Below are 21,745 nucleotides of genomic sequence, written 5' to 3' on the forward strand. Positions count from 1 at the left end.
TGACAAAGTGTCAACAAGTGATCATGAAAGCAACGGCTAAATATACTCAAATGCACCAAATATAGATGCAATTTCACACACTCACAAATCCTGTGATTACAGAGATAAAAATATGCACAATATTTTACTTGAGAAAAAGAGTAGAGTAGAAATTGGGCATCCAGAAAACATCCACTGACTAACACCCCACCAATTCTGAGCAGCTGCAATGCGGCAGTCTTGAGGGTTGCGAGTCTTGAGAAGTGAAAGCACACATCAGCACTGGCTCGCAGAAATGCCATGGGATCATTTAGTGCACTCTAGCCCTAACGCAGCTTTTAAAAGAATTAATTTTTATAGCTAACCTTTTAGCAGTCCTTTTAATGACAAATTAATAAGCAGTTGTAATAAGTATAAACCCAGCAAATGTTATTTTTAGTAATGAATACTTTCCAAGAGGGGTCCTTACAATCAAGTGATAGGGCCCTGGCATCTGCTCACAAATGGTTAAATGAGTCTTGAATATGGTCACCAGTGATGACTAAAATACTGAATGCACATAAGGTGACCTTGGGATATAGCCCCTCAAAACTAGATCATTATCCCAATTTCAAATCAGAATAATGCATAGTTTCTTTGAAATGCTTACATAGCTCTTTTGAGATACATAATTGATTTGCATGGTATAAACTCAATATATTACAATTTTGTAACTAACTATTTCTGTTAATAATGTGCAGCTCATTTACACCAGAAGCAAAGCTTACTCAACGACTATTTACAATCAGCCAGAGTAGCCCAAAGTTCAGGCCCTCATTTGTAGAATTACTTTCTTTAAAATATACAGTAATCATACACAGGTCTGCTTGCAACATTTCTATAAAAAGAATGACTTGTAACAGGTCAAAAGGTCCAGCAGCTCAAGCTGGAATTAAACTGTATGAGATGAGGGCAATCTTACTGTCAGGGTACTTTGTTACATATCTATTAGAAGAAAATAAAAACTGGTACCTTCAACATTGATTTTTCATTGGCTAACAATTAATAACTAAAAGAGTGTAAAATAATTAAAAAAACAAAACATTTTACTCTTTTACTTCATGACATCGCAATACTTCACATAATGGAAACAAGATCGTTGAAGCATTAAAGCTAGCCTTCTCAAATTCAAATCATAATAACAAAATATTATTTTCCTATTTTTTTGAGAAACCTGAAAAGTCACTTGTAAAGCAAAGGAAGATGGTGTTTTCTTTATCCAAGCATATTTAGCTATTAACAATACATGCTGAAGATACACTGGTGTGTAAACTTGCAAAAGAGGGATGGTCAGGTTAATAACAACAGGACGTTAGTATTTCATTTTAAGGGTTAATACAATGTTCAAGATCTACTGAATAATACCCGTCTCATTTTATAGTCAGTTGTAAAAAAAAGGAAGTCTCTTTAAAAGACTTTAACAGCATCACACTGAAGGTTTTCAGTTTATAATACATTTACCTAATTAAATTAACCAAACTTTCTTCCGCATACTATGATATAGATAGCAGAAAAAAACCCCTCAATACAAAAGTCTGAAGTGAATTAAGTTCTGCTCTTGAGATTGGTAAGTGCAACATAGTGTAAGAGAAAGACTTTAAACTATTTTACCAGTCTGACATCCTCCTAAATGTACAGATAAACAAGATTATGATGCAAACAGACCCTTATTCATTGAACAGTCCGTACATGCAATCTGGACCAAACAATGACCACTAGATTAAATTTCCTACATAATTTTCAAGAAAAACACAGAGCATGCACATTAATATATACATATACACTTCACTATCAGCAATACTGGATGATTGAGATTAGACACCAAGTTTTCATTCTGAACCTGCAGTGAAAGTCATTAACCTAATCTATGCCTTGAATTATTTTTAGAGCCTGCATATGCAATATTCTCTATCTAAAACTTTATAGGTCCACTTGTAAAGCAGAAACTATATCAAAGGTATTCCTTTTGTTTCCTTTTGGATGAGTGTCAAAGCAGGAAACTGAATAAGGTCATACTTACAGTAATTCATGCAGTCAGTTCCTGGACTAAATGCGCAAAGCAACTTTCAATAAGATAGTTCATGAACTTAAACATGCCATCGTATTAACAAAAAAAATTAATAAATCATGTCAAATGTAAAATGAGGCATTTTGGTCTTTTTTTAAAAAGGTGAATAGTCAAGCCCTTCATGTCTGGTATTTCTAATCATACTCAGCCATTGACTGAACCAAATGAACACAATGTTCATTTAGGAACAAATGATCTACTGTAATACTAATGAGGTTGTGACTGTCTCACACTAGAGATTTAAATTAATTGACTATCAACTGGCTCCAACTCCTAGGGAAATGTCAGCATGGCTCTTTTGAATGACCACATTCAATTTAGGAATTTACATCTATAAGAATACAAAGTATGTACCACATGCCAATTACTTCATGTTTTCCACCATTAAAAACGGGACCTGCTTTTCAGAACTTTTCTCCCCAAGAATACAAAAACTTTTTGTCTAATCTGATGCGTCAAGTTAGTCATGTCTCTTTGAAACACAACTTTTAAAATAATTAAAGGCAGCAATGAAGTTCTGAAAATAATACTTTTGCAGGACAGTATATTGTGCAGGACACTCAAGCACTGAACAGAGAATTGTGTTCAGGCTGAGGTACACACCTCATCCTCTGAACTGTCACTCAGGTCATTGTCAACAGAGGCACTCAAGGAGGCTGCCCTGGGCTCCAGATAGCAGAGACACAAAGCAAGGGGGAATGAGAGAGTGAGAGCATACGGTACAGAGAAAGAGGTTGAAAGCAGGAAGAAGAAAATGAAAAGGAAGCAGGGGACAAGTGATGGTGATTGAATGGGGAGGAAACACTGAAAACTTTCAGGTAAGAAATTGGCCTCAGAGAAGCTTGGGAAGGATATGTAGCCATCATCATCTAACAAAGAAAATGTTGCTGGGAGATGCATGGAGAATGAAAACAAGGTTCCTTCTTTTCTAGATGCCAGATCCTGGTCTCTTTTTAGACCCATTGCTTTCTTATCAATTGACTTTGAAGGATCATGGTCAAACTGTGATTGGCAAGTACTTAGGGAGTCTTCGTTCTTCCCATCATCAGCTGATATTGAAACATTCTCATTACATCTCCTATGAATGTTCATTGATGATGCAGGGGAGTCACAGTGCAAAGGCAAAGGATAAGAGCATGAGGAAAATGAATTTGTTTCATCATAGGTAGTCTATGGGGAAAACAGAAAATCCCAGAAGATGCAGGGGCAACACAAAAGAGCGGGAACATTAAGACAAAAAAAAAAGAAAAAAAATTAGTTATTGCATCCCATAACATTTATTCTTCCAAAGCGTCTATTGTTCTGCTAACCAGAAACATGAATTCAGAATTTGGATAAGCCAATTTGCAGCAATTCCCACAACAATTGTGTAGAAATACAATTTTGAATTTTCACATGTTGTTTTTTCCCCTTTTATGCCCCTCCCCCCCCCCCCCCCCCCCCCCCCCCCACACACACCCCCCCCACCCCCCCCCCCCCCCCCCCCCCCCAAAACGTATTCCACTGGACCCATTACAAAAAACAGTTTTCCCATTTGATATCTTCAATTATCACTTACTTTTGTTTTTACTTAAACCAGCAATCTAGTTATTTTTTAGTTGCTACCATTCTCGCTTTAACTTTATTTACTCCTTGATCCCAAATAATTGTGTTTTGTTGCCAGCACTTGACCTATTTAATGCCATTCGAGTCATCAAATGTTTAAATTTTCTCCTTATTGCTTTTGTGTCAAGTCAATGGTGTCCTCTTTCTTGCTGCTCCTATTTGTAATCCGATGCATGTAGCCAAGCATTGGTACAAGTCCAGCACCTTACATGAAACCCACTGGGAATGGTGAGGAATGGGAAACCTATGCAAGGAAGAATGGGGAATTTTTCCAAATTGCTCGAAAATATGAAATGTGGATAACAGAACACTTTTATATTCACTTCAAAAATCAGATGCGATATGACCAAGAATTTCAAACTATGTGAACCCTGACAATTTGCCCTAAGCATAATGTTTCTGCTGAAGTGCAAATAAAATTACAATGATCAGCAATTGCTATTTAAATTTTCATTAAAATATTACCCCATTCCTTTTTTTAATAAGACATTATCACATTTAACATGGGGTTGATTTTAATCCCATCTATCCAGTGGAATAGAGTGGTGGGAAGCTAAGTCCCAGTTACTCACTCTTCAAGCACCACTAATTTGATAGGATTTTGGGGATGGAAACCAATCCTAGCAAGCACGTCGTAACAGCAGATGTTCTCAGAGCTGCAAGGAATGCCCTTGCTTCTGACTAGAAATTGGTGCAAAGGCAATGTCAATGGGATTTACATCAGGTCCAGGAATTAAACAAATCTTTGCTCAGTTACGGAAAAAGCGAATACACCCATCTACCACAAAGTGGCCAAGCTAAAATTGTTAAAGTAGCAAGCAATTAAAAAAAAATATTCAATGCACAGGATAGAAATCCATCAATTTGTATTGTAGTACCAATTTAGGAATTATAAATAGTTCAAAGAAGCAATTGACTATTCATAAGAATAAAATTCAACCTTTTTGTAAAAAGAACAATCGAGCAAATCAAGACTTCTTCTGAAATGCAATTTTAGCTGAAGAACAAGATAACACACAATACCCACAAAGAAGATTTTCAATGTGTTTTGGGTCTAATACTCACACCTAATTCCAAATCTTCCTTAACTGTTCAAATTGTTTGGCTTATTTAATTTAGAATTAATGATAGTAATGCAGAAATCACCTTTGATATTTATAACTCTCCCCCACAAAGGAGAACACAATGGTGCTAGAAGCAGGAGTCTAGTCTCATCCTTGGTTTGCCATTGCAGGTGAGACCAAGCAAAAAGAACCAGCACTTGTCTGAATAGAAATTGTAACCAGATTTACTCCAGGCTTCTTCTGGACCTCTCCCAATAACCAACTGCAGTGAGCATGGACATGGAGCTATGATCAAGATGTTTGCCTAATCTCTCAACAAGGTACACTACATGGCATGAGACAACTGAACAATGGGCATTAATAACCATATCCTTACCATATCTAAACATAAAGAAAATATCTAAAGCTTTGTTTTAATTAGATATTACTATTTTTGCTATAAATTCATATGTTACTATTCTTATTATGTTGTCCAAACCTGTTGCCTTTTAGACAACATAATAGAAATATTAACATATCAGGCTGACAATACTGCAAAATAAGCCTTTCAGTAATTTTCAAAACATTTTAAATGCTGCTTGAAAAATACTTTTAATAAATGGATCTCAAGAAATTAGTTACAAACTTCTGCTTTACTGCAGCACAAATTATGAATTATTTGATCTTTAGCCCGAGGTTAAGTCTTTAACAGAGCTTCTCAAATAAGGCACAGAACTTGAATTCATTTTGGAGTTCAATTATATGCATACCAAGAAGAATGCATTCGGAAAGAATGTATTAGAGAATGGATTGTTCTACTCTATATCCAGCAATGTGGTTGTATGCCATTGATAGGAAAGTCAGTTGCTTTGTTGACAATCTACTTTCTCTGTTGCCAAGCTAATAACATCTGTTGAATCACGACTGGTTAGAGAGCTAATGGGTTCATTAAACCTGCTCTTTATTGGAAACCTGACGTCCACATTTGTTTCAAGACAATTAAATCCAGAAAGCACAGCTCAAGCAAGGGTCTCAAATTATGACCCTTGTAATTCTTATAAATATTAGCAGACTGTTAAAAACCTGGTTTTCCCTCTACATCTGTTTGCTAGTTAGTCAAGTCATGAAAGACATTCAAACCCACTGAGTTACTCCAGCTTTTTATGCCTATCTTTGGTTTAAACCAGCATCTGCAGTTCCTTCCTACCTATTCTTCCGAAACTATGCTTCTTGCTGGATCAGCCAAAGACCTGCAATTAATCCAATTGAGAGGTCCTGCAGGTTAGACTTCCTTTTATCTACTCAGTGTGCTGCAAATGTTACAGCTGTCTCACAGCTTCAGTGACACAGGCTCAAAATCCAACCCCCGGTGCAGTCAGTGTGTAGTTTGTATGCCAACGCCAAGGCTCTGTGGGTCCTTCCGCTGCTGGACATGGGGGGCAGGGTGTGGTGGAGACGCCCCTCAAAAATAAGGGAAGGGATTCCATGCCAGTGGGCCACATGAGTGGCAAGGGTGGGGGAGATATTTAGGTAATGTGTGTAAACAGTATTCTGAGATTCTGAGAATGTCAGATTGATTTTTTGCACGGTTCCTGTATAGTATATATTTATTACTTGAAATTTGAAAAAATAAAATAAATCTAGGATAAACTGATTTCCTCCCACATTCCAAAGCAGGGGTGGATAAGGAAGATGTTAATACACATAAGTGAGAAAGTGGAGGTATGGGATTGCTGACATAGACTGCATGGGATCAGTGTCCTCATTCTACGTCACAAGGAGATACAGGAAAACAAAAAGAAACAGGAGGTACAAATAAAAGGACTGGGTAAATTAAATATACTTGGAATATTTAATATTATTTATAAGCAAGATTAATTAGAGGGATTTGTGTTTTTCCTAATTGTCAATCTATTCATAGGAAACCACACAATGCAGGGGATTGCATGCTAGCAGCTCATTCTCTCCTCCAACTGATGTCTTTCCTCTATTGGCCAAAAATTAGCCAAAGGCAGAAAGAAGTCTACCGCACATTTATAGATTATGAAAAATGAAAAAGGGGTGGCACGGTGGCGCAGCAGTAGAGTTGCTGCCTTACGGAGCTTGCAGTGCCGGAGACTCGGGTTTGATTCCGCCCACTGGTGGTGTATATAGGGACCTTTACATTCTCCCCGTGACAGCGAGGGTTTCCTCAGAGATCTTCGGTTTCCTCCCTCACTCCAAAGATGTACAGGTTTGTAGGTTAATTGGCTTGGTATATGTGTAAATTGTCCCTAGTGTGTGTAGGATAGCGATAATGTGCGTGGATCGCTAGTCAGCACGGACTCGGTGGGCGGAAGAGTCTGTTTCTACGCCGTATTTCTAAACTAAACTAAACTGAACTTGGCAGGCGCCATTATGACATTCATTTCTCCAAAGGCAATATTCTCTCTGCCAAAGTGATTATTTCTGTTGATATGTAAATGAGGAAATCTCAGGATCTGAAATGCAATCCCAAACTTGAATTGATCACATTTAACAGTTAAGATATTTCTTTAAACAGACTAGTTAATTGATTGGTGCAGAAATCTAAACACTAAGAAAAGATCAGTGATCAGAGCATTGCTCAAATGCTGCAGGAACAAGTTATTCTTTGCTGCGGCTGTTTATCAAGGTGATCTCTCGGATTGAAGTTCCTGTTAACAAAAACTGAGTTTATTTAAAGAGAAATAATGTTAAGAACTGTAGATATCCTGGCAAAATGACCTACAAGTAATTTGGAAACAGCACAATAAGGGTTAAACAGTGTCCTCAACATCAACAAATGTGATTACATCTGTTTTTAAGAAATAATTAAGGTGTAATATTGAGAACAACGAAAATGTAGCATTTAGTCACTTTGCATACAACTAACCAAAATATTTCAATGCCAAGGTTAAAATATATTTGGTCTCTCAGATCTCTACTTTGCGAAATAATATACTGTCACTAAATCAATCACCAACCAATATCAAATGCTCCAAATATGGGTGAAATATGGTAAAGCTTAAAAAAAATTATGTTTATTAATTTGGCTTAAAATCTTTGCTAATATGACATTTTATTTTTTTAAGTTTTGTTTCGACAATCATCCTATAACTATAGAGTGTGTGATTATGTGTCAAACCATTGGCAGTTTCTGATGCTACCCTATTCTGACTGGAAATTGGCTATTTCTAAAAAGCCTCTCATTTATTCAGATTAGATAATAAACAAACATATCAAAATCTTAACCTGGAATACTTTCTACCAATGGGAAATAAAAGTTATTTTCTTTCTTCTTATGCCATTCTTGTATCATTCCCCAGAACAATTCTTGGTAAACCATGCCTTAAGTATTACCAAGTGGCAGTCTTGGGGTCTTACTATTCTTTGGTGGTGATAAGTAACATTAATTGTGTGCCTAGGACCTGCAAATATTATATTTATTACTTATAAATGATAATCAAACATATTTGATGCTCCAATAAACTCAATGGTGTAGCAATAGTGGCTAACATTTGAAAGATGTAATACAAAGTTTGCAACAAATATACCTCCCTTTAAACAAGCAAGAAATAGGCTGGCTGTGGCTATCAAGGTAAGTTAAAGATCGTAATGAAACAAAGGAAAGGCTCATACTATTGTTGAATAAAGAAGCATGAGCTTTGAAAAAAACATTATTTTAGCAATGGTGGATGAAAAAACTATTGAAGGGAAGCATAAAGCTAGAGTAATCTATTGAAAACAGAAACAAGATGATATATGCAAGTTTGCTGATGATACAAAACTGGCCGACATTATGGTTTGGGAGAAGGGATATTTATGGACTAGGTGAATGGTATGGCAGATAAATGAAAATTCTGTATACAAGGTCATCTTGGTGGAAAGAATAAATGGGCACTGTGTGCTTTAATTCAAGAGTGCTTAAAAGGTGTTGATGTTCAAAAATAAATTGGTGTATTTTTCGTACAGTCACAGCAAGCATTTAGAAAGACAAGTGGTATGTTGGCCTTTACTACAAAGGATTAGAGTAGAAAAGTACAGATGCCCTACATCCTGCTGAGACCGTATCTGAAATATTTTGTACAGGGCCTATCCCACTACTTATGGAAATGTAATTTACGATTGACAGATTGCAGTAAAAGTTCGCCAGGTTAATTCCTAGACAAGTTTGTAGTACCAGGAATAAAAGTAAATAGAACGAGTTTATGTTATTCTGAGTCCAGAGAAATAAATGGTAATCTCATTGCAATATACAAAATTCTTACAGGGCTTGACAGAATAAATACAGAAGTGAGAGTGGGGGTCTTCTAGAACTTTGGCGGCATGGGCTCAACATAAGGGGCTTAATGCAAGGCCTAGATACGAGGATGTTTCTTTACCCGGAAAGCTGTATAGCTTTGGATTTCTCTGTTCATGCAGAATGTGGAGACTCAGTATGTCAAGAGATTGATAGGATTTTGGATATTAAGGAAATCAGGTAGTATGAGCCAAAATGCCTACTCTTGCTTCAATTTCTTTTATTATTGTTCAAACCCATTTCATAAAATATTTGCAAATCTGAAAAAAAAAAGTCTGCCAATGATTTTAAACAAAATTGAAACATAAAAAGCAGACTATTCAACTGGAATCACAAATTTTAAACACTAAATATTTTGGATTTCCAATTATTGACACAGCAAGAATCAGGCTGCCATTTTCCCACAGGTGGAAAATCATGATTGATTTTTTCAGACTTCACTTTACTATTTTATGATATCAGATATCTGAAGAGAATTTGTGCTTTAATATTGCAATTCATAAAATCTTTGCACGCAGTAATTCCAAAATAATGAATTCAAACTATTAATGAAATTAAAAGTGTTCATGGAATTGATTTCTCAAAAATCAAAACGTTTCCTTTGTGCTAATAATATTTTAAAAATCCTGTTCTTTTAAAATATTAAATCAAAACATTCTCACTTTTATCATGTTGATGCTTATTTGATATGCTCACAGTTATTTTCTTTCATAATTAGAGAAGTCAACTTAAAACTATGTATTCGACCATTTTTGTTCTAATTGGTTATACTCAAAACATATACTTCTTACATTGGAGCAAAATAATTTGTTCTAATTTCATGAGAATCAATTAATGTTCAATATTACATTTTGTTTCTTGATTTTTGTATCTGTAGTTTTTTTTAATTACCAGTACACCTAACGTATTTATTTCATGCCCCAGTGCACACTACCTTAATTTCATGCTTGGCTGGTGTGAGTAATGGAGTGATGACAGTCTTTGCTTTCTTATCCTCTTCCTCTGCCTTCTCCTCTTCTGCCTTCTTCTCTGGTGTCACTGTGGTTATTAAATTGGTTGACACTAGGCTCTTGGCTGCACCATAATGGCCAGTAGCCACTTCTGAGGCCGAAATGGAGTCTTTTATAAGCATCTCATGATTTTCGGTGACCGAGGCTTTAAGGACACAAAACGTAATTCAGCAGTCTGGACTCGTGAATCAATTGGCATTTGCTTGCCAGGCTAGCAATCGTCGTTACAATTGATCTTAGTAACTCTAGACAAGAGGTATCCAAACACCATCCAAAGCCACCCAGACCTCTTGCCTGTTTGTCAGTTATTTAGTAATGCCCCCAGGAATTTTGGATGTTGGAGAGGAAATATTTGGCTCAGTTTTGATAATCCAAGGTCACTTAAACACACTTGCTTTCTTGGTTCGTGGTAGCAACTACAGCAAACAATTTCTATTTAGATTGCAGATTTAACATAACATAAAGCAAGCTTGAGGATTAACAACTCATTTTTCACTATGGACGGATTGCAGCCTTCGTGATTCAGTATCAAATTCTCCAAATTTAGGTCAGAGACATATACAGCGTGGAAGCAGGCCCTTCAGCAGACTTGACCATCAATCACTCACTCATCTACACATATCCCAATTTTTATTTGTTCCATTTGCCCATCAAAGCCTCTCAGATCCTACCCCTTACCTACATTCGGGGCAACTTACAGCAGCTATTTAATCTACCAATCCACATGTCTTTGGGATCCAGGTGGGCACTAGAGCACGAGAGAATACATGCAGTCACAAGGAGAATGTGCAATCTCCATACTGGGAGCACCCAAGAGGATGAACCTGGGTCACTAGAGCTAGATGCAGGAAGAGAATACATGGGTCACAGCTTACAAAACCGAGATGAGAAGAACTTTTTTCACGCAATCTCTCTGGAACTACTGCCACAGAGGGTAGTTGAGGCCAGTTCATTGGCTATATTTAAGGGGAGTTAACCTGGGTCCTTCAGCGCTATCAGGGGTATGGAGAGAAGGCAGGTACGGGATACTGAGTTGGATGATCAGCCATGATCTATTGAATGGCTGCAGGCTCGAAGGGCTAGGCTACTCTTTTGGTATGCATCAGAAGTGCACATTTTAGCTGGTCCTCCACCTATGATTTTGCCTTTGTTTTTTTCTCTCGCTCAATTAGAACAGCGATCCTTAGATCCTTCAAGTACTTTATAAAGAATAATACCCATTTCTTGTTGTAAATCTGTTGTAGTTAGCAGCAAGACTGCTTACATTGTAGTGAAGTGCTTTCGACCAAACACGATAGAGTACACAACTTGAAGTGTGGTATATTAAGAGTAGTCCGATTCCCACCTACCCTCATTACTTCTTTCTCATAACACAACGAAGCGTCATCAGCCTCCAATTGCCCTATTCACCTGGCCTCACTCAATCGCAGGTATTCCTTTTATTCTCTCCAGTCTCTCACCACCTTCTCTGCAACTTAGAATTACCAGTCTGGTCAAGTGTCTTGGATTGGAAGTGTCAATTTATTTATTTTTCCACAGATGCTGCCAGACCAACTAAGTATTTCCACCATTTTGTTTTTATTTCAGATTTCCAGTCTCTTCAGATTTTATAGATTTTCATAAGCTGACTGACAAATTAGAATGTGCTACAGGTGATTACAATTGAAGGAGTTCAGTTACAAGTGTGCTGAAAGAATCTGATCTTGGAGATAAAATTCCAAATCCAGCAGATACATGGGTTTTAGGCATGGTGGATTTGTATTATTACACACAATGTCAGAACACGGCATCTTCGCATCATGAAAAAGTCACATGACTAAAGGTTTACACAGAGAAACTATGGAAACTTCATAGGTTGGGAATTTGAATCCAAAATATGAATTACTATCGATAGGATTATGTGAACTGGAATAGACTATCGAGTCCCTCGAATATATTTCATCCTTCTACTAGATTACAGATGATCTGCACCCACAATTCTACGTATCTATCTTTGCAGAGAAAGGCTGATTAATTCAATTGGAAAAAAAACATCACACCTACACAGCTCTTATACACTGGAACCTTCAATTGCTGTACAAAAAATGTGCTGTCAAGCAGTTGTACTCAGCAGCAAGAGAGCTTACATTATATTGAAGTGGTTTCGACCGTTCGAGTTAGAGTACCCAACTTGAAATGTGGAATGGGTTTAGAGTGGTCTAATTACCACCTACCCTCTATTGCTGCTCTTCCCAAGATCATATTTAGTTTCACCTCTCTAGAAATACCATTCGGGATGGAGTCATTGAGCTATTTAGCATGGAACCAGGTCCTTCGTCCCACCTTGGCCAGGCAGACCAAGTTGGCATTCTGGATCAGCAACTAATATGTTCTGATTACAATGACTTAATTCGACTTATTACAGCTTGCTGGAAGTAACCCATAAATATTTTATTCAAAAACACAATTGAACTCACAGCTTCCCCATTACTAACACTCACCACAGCATTTTCTCTTCTAAGTGCACTTTCCCTCCCCAATAAACAAAATCCTTATTAATTATTTTGAACTGAAATTGCACACTAACTAACTTTGTGAACAATCAAGCAATTTCATTAAAGAGAAAAAATTCCACGACAGATTGAAACTCAGTTTCCTTACCTCCATCTAAGCTGCGTGACATGGTGTAACGTTTGCTGGAAGAACGTTCAAAGTATGGTGCTGGGCGATCTATAAGGGAACTGGCTCTCCGAGTCTGGGCTTGTGTTCTTCCACTGTAGCGGAATTTTGATCCTAGAGTAAGGAATTTTTTTGGAGGCGGCTCAGGTGAAACTAATCTGCAAACAGATAATTGGCAATTTTTAAAAAATTGATCACCTTCTATTCCATTAACAATATACTTCAAATTGATTGTGATTGTACAAAGGTTGAAAATAAACTATAATCATATAATTATTTTCAGAATTCATTGCACCAGCACAAATCATTTGGCAATGTCAGGTTCTGATATTTGGGGGAATGAGCTGAGGAGATGGATACATTGCTGTAAATCTGAAAATACAAAGGTTGCAATAACCATACAGAATATATATCAAGTCTTCCCCAATATTTCCTTCATAGTGCTTCAGTGTCCACCCTCCATAAATCTAAACTGAATGGAAGAACAAGTATGAAGAGCCAAATGAATATTTTTTTGTTTCTATACCTCCTTTCTGCCTGCTAAGGCAAAAGATCAAAGATGGTACCTTCATTCAATAAAATATATTTTCATAATATCCAGCCTTTCCTGAGCACCAGAAAATACAAATCAGCTAATGAATCACTTCTTGTCTAGAGGTATCTTATTGTGCATAAATTGGTTGCAGCATTTGTGACATACTGTGCCAAATTATTAAATAAATTACGTCTTGAAGTGGTGACTTCATATATTTCACAAAACACTGCCCAACTGGTGCAATAGTTTATGAATAGATGCTATTCAATCTGCAAAGCCTTCCTCAAAATGCATCTTCCATTGCACACTCGGGTACCACATTTTTCCTTTTCTGCAATACCACTGGGTATACCACAGGATACACAGTGAAATGGTTACACCAAGAAGCTCATTGTTGAATAACTTGTTCTTAAATACTAAAGTAGTGGTATTTGAGCAGAAAATATCACTAACATCCAAAAGAAAAAAAAATATATTTTACTTGTTAAGGGCACGAAAATGGTTTAGGCAAATATTATTCGGCATTCGTGGATGGAAATGGCTTGGTGCCCTTGGATGCATTTCTACAGGTATTCCTCGACTTGTGTAATAGATGACTTACATAAACTTGCACTTACTTAAGGAGTTCTCTAAGCCCACTGCTTTATTCAAGAGTTGCGCTTATCGGAAATCTTGGTAGTGGTGCGTTACTGCCACTACATGCAACTTTTTCAGTAAGTTAGTCGGCTGCTCTTGTGGGTGCGACCAAGTGGTCTCTACGTCGCAGCTCCTAAGTGGCCTCCGCATCCACAGTAGGTTTTTGGTCTGTCGACAGTGTCTGGCTGAACTTGCCAGAGTCATTGTCCTAACTCATTATTAAACAGTCCGTGACATTATATATTTATATTTGGCACATTGGACTTAGTTTTGTAAATTTAGACTTTGCTACAGCCCTCCGACAGTTGACTGCAGCTGTACCTGTTATTTGTGGTGACTAAATTCTCTGGCATTGTTGGAAGCTGTTTTTAATCGGCAAACTAATTTTTTGGGTAGGTTTGCATATCAGGTTTTGCAAGCTCAATAGCATTAACTAAATTTATTCATCCACAGGTCCAAACACATAGCTATTGTGTAAAATATGGTCCAAAGAAGTCCATAAATAAACTGCATCTAAAGTATAAATTTAGGATTAAAAGAAGAATAAATTCTGTTTAAAAAATATAATGACATGCCCATTAATTGTCTCAACAGTTTCTACTTCCTTGTGCAAACTAATGGGGCTGTCCCACTTGGGCGACCTAATTGGCCAGTTTAGAAGAGTTTGAAAATATGACATGTTGAAGACCTCCTTCGACTATGTAGAGTAGAAGACCTCCTTCAACCTCCTTCGACTATGTTGAAGACCAGCTACGACTAGCTACGACTAACTTCGGGAAAATTGGACACCGAATAGTGGAGAGTGAAGACGACCTTCTTCGATCTCTTTCGACCTCCCTTCGACTATGATGAAGACTATCTACGACTACCCACGATTACATACGACTAACATGCCGACCTACTACGTCCAAACCTACGAATAAAAAAAGTATTGATTTTTTCCATGGCAACCTTTATTTATTCGAGGGGATTTTTTAACATATTGAAAAAAAAGTCGCGACCTAGCTGAGGCCTCGAGTACGCGGGGACCACTCTCGAGCATGAAAGAGAGTTAGGAAGAAGAGAGTTAGGAAGACCTCCTACGACCTCGTGTCGACCATGCTGCAAGCATGAGTCGAGGGCAAACTCGCCAGAACTAGCGGATTAGGTCACCCAAGTGGGACAGGCCTTTTATAGTTTTTAGGTATTGCCACAGTTTCAGATTAGATAATTTTCCATTCATTATAGGGTCTGTTGTGCAGTATTATACATACATAGTGAGAATAATTAATGTTTTGCGCATGCAGTAGAATTTCTGTTTCAGACTTATGTAACATCTGACCTATGCAAGGATCAGTGGTACGCAAGTTCGGGAGCGCCTGTATTTGTCTTCATTAATTTATCAACTTGGATATAAATACAACAATGTGTAGGAAGGAACTGCAGATGCTGGTTTAAACCGAAGATAGACACAACAAGCTGGAGTAACTCAGCGGGATGGGCCCGCATATCTGGAGAGCACATTTGGATCTTCAGTAACACCAAATTTATATTCTTTACTAGAAATCATTGATCTTTTGTGGAATGTTGTCTAACCAAATTTCGCTTGTAATTTTGTTTCCTAACTGGACATTTCTCACAATGTGTTATTTAATCCAGGCATTAACAAATTTCCTAAATCTACTTGTAAATCTAGGCCACTATTTCTGCTCATTCAGTGGTCTGCTTCCAACAGGCTGACACTGAGCTTTCTCCACTTTTGGTGTCATTGCTCACATCAGACTTGTAAAACAAATCATAATAAACTATTGCTCTACGAACTCTGTGTGCAGTTATGCTGGAACAATAATAATAATAATAATAATAATAATAATAATAATAATAATAATAATCACATTAAGGCAACTAATTTCAGACTTTTGATACACTACAAATTCAGAAAGTGAAAATACGTCTGGCATTTCCGACTGGTTTATTGTCATAAATGCCCTCACTGCCTGGTATAGCAACTGCTCTGCTCTTGACCACCTGAACCTGCGGGGCGTGGTGGGCAGAGCCCAGGGTGCATTGAAATTCCTCATTGTTCGCATGAAGTTTAGAGTACACAGTATACACGTTCATGACAGATGCAACAATAGATACAAATTCAAAACAGCATAATGATGCAAAGAATTGATTTCAATCGGAAGCAAATAAACGTAAGTGCAGTAACAGAATAACCGATTGAGATAAAGGTAAGAGGAAGAGTATGTGGCAGCATCTCTAGGAAGGGGTGTAAAATAAGTGATTGACTCCTGTCTGAGAGCAGTAGAAACTGATCTTTAGGAAAGAACTGCAGATGCCGGTTTAAATCGAAGGTAGACACAAACTGCTGGAGTTATTCAGCGGGACAGGCAGCATCTCTGGAGAGAAGGAATGCGTGACATTTCGGGTCGAGACCCTTCTTCAGTGAAAAAGGGTCTCGACCCGAAACGTCACCCATTCCTTCTCTCCAGAGATGCTGCCTGTCCCGCTGAGTTATGCCAGCATTTTGTGCCTACCTTCAAAGCTGATCTTTAGTCTGGACATCCAGGCTTTCAAACTCCTGTATCTTCTCCCAGAGGATAAAAATGGAATTCCAGGGTGGCAGGCATCCTTGTCTATATCTCCAGCCAACCTAATGCCATGTACTGGATAGAAGGAAGTGACAAGGGTGTGATGGACTGGGCTGTGTTCACCACTCCCTGCAGGTTCAGGCGGTCAAGACCAAGTTGTTTCCTTACCAAGCTAAGTCATGGAGTCATACAGCAAGGAAACAGGCCCTTCAGCCCAGCTTGTGCATGCCAACCAAATGCCCCATCAACGCTAGTCCCACTTGCCCACATTTGGCCAATATCCCTCTGTCCCTTGAGTTACTCCAGCTCTTTGTGTCCCTCCATACCTTTCCTAACAATCCCATCAGAATATTTTCCCATCAAAATGAGATGCATCCCATCTGATATTTCAACAATGCATCCGCAGAAGTTTAGGAAAATCTTTGTGCACACGCTGAACCTTCTCAGATGGCTAAGGAAGTAAATATTCTGATGCGCTTTCTTGATCTCCGGATCAGTGTGTAAGGGTTAGGTTAGGTTACTGATGAATGGATGTTTGGGAACTTGAAGCTTTCTATCATATCTCCAGCAGTTCCATTGATAATTTGTGTCGCCCCCCTGAGGTCAACAACCAATATGATAATCCATTGCTGCGCACTTTGACACACAGATCCACTACTGCAATTATGGCAGGATTGGATGATGAAACATTGATTCTAATTAATCATCTTGGGTTATATTTAATGTACACCAAATTTCAAGTTAAATATCTGAACATTTATATCAGCCATGATTTACAACAATATTTCATGCCTTACACCAATAAATTCAATTATTTTTGGAGGTGTAAAGCAAATTAAGTTAGTGCAACAAAGGGAAATTTGTGATAATTCAAGTCTTCATTAACTTTGTTCACAACATTATAAAGAACATTGTGCTTGGTGATAAGTGCATTTAGATATTATGTCAGATCCAACTCGTATTCTATTGCTGTTTCATAGAATTCGAATAACTTAAAACAACTTGGCTGAAGTCATTTTTACATGTCATTTTTCATGTCAAAAAAACAACTTATACCCACCGAAAGAATGTGTGATGCTCAATACACACTTTCCACAACCTTTTTGCTGCTTTATGGTTTGGAAGTTTAAATCCAATGGTACTTTCAAACTGTTCATGCTAGGAGGGAAAAACAGAGACACAAATGTTGAGAAGTTGATAAAAAATATTATAGCATAACTAGGATATTGTAGGTACACAAAAATGCTGGAGAAACTCAGCGGGTGCAGCAGCATCTATGGAGCGAAGGAAATAGGCAACGTTTCAGGCCGAAACCCTAGTCTCCCCTAAATCAATCACTTCCTTCTATGCATTTTCTCTAATTATATTGATTATTATAACATCATTATAACATCCTCAACATTTGCCCTTACATTGTTTTAATGTTTCCGTACCTATCTATCTCACAAATTAATGAGAAACATATCTACTTTAAGATTTGTAAAATATCTTTGAACTGTCACCTGAGCCTGCAGATGTATCTAAACAATTGTAAGCATTGGGTTGGAAATCCTCATGGTGTAATGGTGAAATAATGCCCTCCACTGGCTGCAGTTTATAAGATAAAGTACATCTCACCCACCTCTTCCTGTTGCAGGAAAGAAAGGGGAAATATACTTTTCACCATATTCCTTATATCTGAGGTTTAGTTATGTCATTCATTATGTGCCCAGAAATTTAGGTCATTCTCTTCGTCCACAATTCCTATGCACTTAGTGGGTCATCTAATTGAACAATGCTACAATGTCCCAAAAGAGGCACAAAAAATGTAGGAACCCTGCTTAAAGAGTGGATTTCTGCAACAATTTCTGCCTTCAAGATATTGGCACATCTGTACCTTAACAATGTTCTCTGAAGTCCCAGGAAGATGCGTGATTCATTATATGTTTGTTTTTTTAAATATAGTTCATGAGTGCTAATGATATTTAACTTCTTGTTGACCACCCATGAGTAAAGATTATGGCAATAAAAACTACTTGTCCTTTTCACTGTACAGGATAGAAAAGAGCAGTACTATTTTAGGAAGGCATTTGTTAAGGACGGATAAGGGACTTAGCAGCACATTGGTGGTGACATGCAACTACTTCAAGCATTTCTAGTGTGTGCTTGCAACATCAAGGTGCTCTGTCATGCAAACTTAATGTTCTAAATATAGAAACCACTTCATAAAAGGCTTGATGCAAAAATAAAATTAACTGTTTAGGACATGCATGGGCGGGAATCCCGGGGAGACAGGGGACACATGCCCCCTCTATGTTTTAAGAGGTGGGGGACAACCCTCCCCATGTTTTGTAATCCGGATTTTGAAATTCGGTGAAGAAAAATCTCTTAAAAATCTCTGCTTTCCGCGAGACAGTGGGGGTGGGACTGATGATCGAGGGTGCCGATTGGACGAGAGAGACGTAGGTGAGCTGGCAGTGCGGGGGGGGGGGGGGGGAACCATGATGATTCAGCGGGCTGATTGGAGGAGGGAGGTGTCGGAGAGAGGTGGAAGTTGGGGGGGACTGAGGATAGAGCGCGGTGATCGGAGGAGGGAGCAGGTGGAGCAAAGATCATAGAGCGGATCTTGAATCGGCCCTTTCTCGGGGCCTGTCATCGCCTGGCGTGGCTTAAAATCGGCCGCGGGATCTTCCACCGTCCCGTTGTCAAATTGCTGCATCGAGGCGATCGAGGCTCCCGATGTTGAAGCCCCGCCAGGCGATGAAAGGCCCCGCGAACGGGCCAATTGAAGCCCCACGATTCGGGGTGAACGAAGCTGCTGTTGCTGGAGTTCGGTCACCAACCAGGTCAGCTCCCGATGTTATCATCCACAGGGCCCACGGCCGAAGCCTCGCGTGTGTGTGCGTGTGCGGCCGCCAAGAAAGTGTCCCCCCCCCCATGTTTTGACAGCGATTTCCGCCCCTGCAGGTACATGAATAAGAACTGTTTAGAGAGATCTGGGCCAAACATGGAAAGACGGGACTAGTGTCGACGGTGCATCGAGGTTGACATGGGCAGGTTGGGCCAAAGGGCCTGTTTCTGTGCTGCATGAATCTAGGACTGCGAGTTAGGTGGAAGTTCATTGGGTACATTTTGTGAAAATAAAATCGCTTTTAAGGATGCACTACAAGGAATAGGGCAAAAAGTAGTTTAGTGGCATTTCAAAATATAAAAAGGGCAGCTGGAATTGCATTGCATGATCAACTCTCGTCTGTATTTTATTTAATAGAAAACAAAAAGCCCAGATATCAGGTGAGCTAGCATTGCACAACTGCCAATTTTGAGTTACTGCCCAGTTAAATTTCCTTCTAATCATGGTCTTCAGTTGAAATTTTGTTGGATTTGGAACCAAATTCTTGATTGATGGCCACTCTTTCACTTCCAAACAAGTAGCAAAGATGCAATTTGTGAACTTGCACTCTTCAGTTTTTGTCTCTTAATTACATGCCGTTTGCTTATAAAATGATAAAGGGTGAATAGGCAAAAAGTTTGGAAACATAGTTTTCAATGAAAACCTATTATATATATGGTCTCCATTTTTTATAAATAAGATTATTACTGGTACCAAATTTCAAAATATTTGCGTTTGTATGAATTTGACACTGTTACAAATTCTTCGAATATAAAACTAACATTTTATGATAGCATTATACTTGTTCATTTAGAATTGGCCTATACGGTAAAGATTGATGAATTGCTAATCAAAATATAAAATAAAATAGAACATGCCACAATGTTATCATTGCACCAGGAAGTAGTCTACCATTCATCCTACCGAACTGCCAAAAAATAATTTGCAGCCAGTTTTAAAATGCAAAATGTGAGGCTGGCAGTCAGCCACTCAAAATACAAACAAAAATAATTGGCACTGATCCAAAGTGATTGGCACTGAACTATGGAATGAAAAAAACTAAGAACTATTCTGTAATGATCTGTTGTGAATGTATTTTGTCTATTAAATTGTGTTGTCTGTTCACCAATATTGCAAAGGGCCTTGATAAACAGGCTTTCAAAATAATTCTTGTTCAAATGTTCTTATTAAGCAGGATTGGTGGAAAGCATCAAAATAGCATGTTGTGGTCTGCATGCCTTGAATTTTGTAATGACAACTGTATTAATTTAGATGGACACCAGAATATCTGTGAGTATTTTTTTTCTGCAGCAATATATAGAGCAGGTTCAAAATTGGCTTCACATTGCCCCAAAATTTGCTATTTTGGTGTACTGTTCTTTCTCATTGCTGACCCACTAAACATTTTCAACATCTTGTGGCTTCCTCAGTGAAAGGTTACTCAAAGAAACTTGCCCTATCCTCAGTGGCAGGATCTTCATGTGATCTAAAGAGCCGCACATAGTCGAGTGGTATGAGAAGCAGTCATAAGCCATATAACTAGTAAATGATACTGAGCATTTTTCAAACTGTTAAATTATTACGGAAATAAAACCAAACGACATAAAATTCCAAACAGTTCAAAATATTTTTTTTAAATCCTAGCCATTTAAAAGATTAAAAATAGAAATTCCTAGTCCCCTGCCAGCCATTTTCTCCTATTGAAAATAATAAAACTTCTGTTCCAGTTGCAAGCCTGATGCATAAGTTGTTCAAGTGATGAGGAGCTCAACAGAGTGCAATTAAAGGCAGGCCAGGGAATAGCTGTCTGCAGTTTCATGACTTGTGGGGTAACGTAAATCCCAACTATCCTGGCATTAGGTAGGCAGAAGCCTGCAGCTGCACACAGAACTGCCAGCATTCTCCCTCTGGATCTAGGCCACTGGAATGTCTCACAATCAAACTAAAAACTGAGCCCTTCTGCTTCTTGCTTTGGCTATTTGTCACATATCTCAAAATATGAAGTTTAAAACCATGAATATCTCACTAGAAATAATTGAAATGGATCCCTTCAAAGCTACGAAAAAAATATATTCACAAGATATTTTAGGCAATCCAGATTGTGACAGCTAGAAAATCAACCTCTTGCAGCAAAGGGTAGTTAATTAACAATATTAACTTATTCTGTATTTTGAGTAATTAATGTTCAATACATCCTTCACACAAGTGGAAGAGCACTGCATTAAGTAACATATCGATTAAAACTGCAATTCTAAACAAGTCACACGAACAGAGACAATGCTATTGTAACTAATGCATATCCATACGAGTAAAGATTCCTTATTATAACATTGGAGGGAATTATAGTGGGATATTTGTTTAGTGGCCTACAGAACTCAATGGGCAGCTTCTATGCTGTACATTTCAGAGATTGGGACACAGCTAGCACAG

At 38.1% G+C, this 21,745-nt stretch overlaps 1 protein-coding gene across 17 annotated transcripts in view; it reads right to left on the minus strand.

The window, feature by feature from the left end:
* epb41l3a (erythrocyte membrane protein band 4.1-like 3a) overlaps positions 1–21,745 on the minus strand; it is a 171,194-nt gene that overhangs the window by 39,896 nt on the left and 109,553 nt on the right. For 13 of the 17 annotated variants that reach the window (XM_055633729.1, XM_055633724.1, XM_055633725.1 and 10 more), the window contains 4 exons: positions 17,507–17,604; positions 12,685–12,860; positions 9,969–10,189; positions 2,690–3,256 (listed from right to left, as the gene is read on the minus strand). In XM_055633729.1, coding sequence (XP_055489704.1) covers positions 2,690–3,256; positions 9,969–10,189; positions 12,685–12,860; positions 17,507–17,604 — 1,062 coding nt within the window. The remainder of the gene's footprint in view (positions 1–2,689; positions 3,257–9,968; positions 10,190–12,684; positions 12,861–17,506; positions 17,605–21,745) is intronic. The other 4 variants (XM_055633736.1, XM_055633737.1, XM_055633734.1 and 1 more) reach the window with 1 other exon arrangement.

This window comes from Leucoraja erinacea, chromosome 4 (assembly GCF_028641065.1).
Source record: "Leucoraja erinacea ecotype New England chromosome 4, Leri_hhj_1, whole genome shotgun sequence".
Taxonomy (NCBI): domain Eukaryota; kingdom Metazoa; phylum Chordata; class Chondrichthyes; order Rajiformes; family Rajidae; genus Leucoraja; species Leucoraja erinaceus.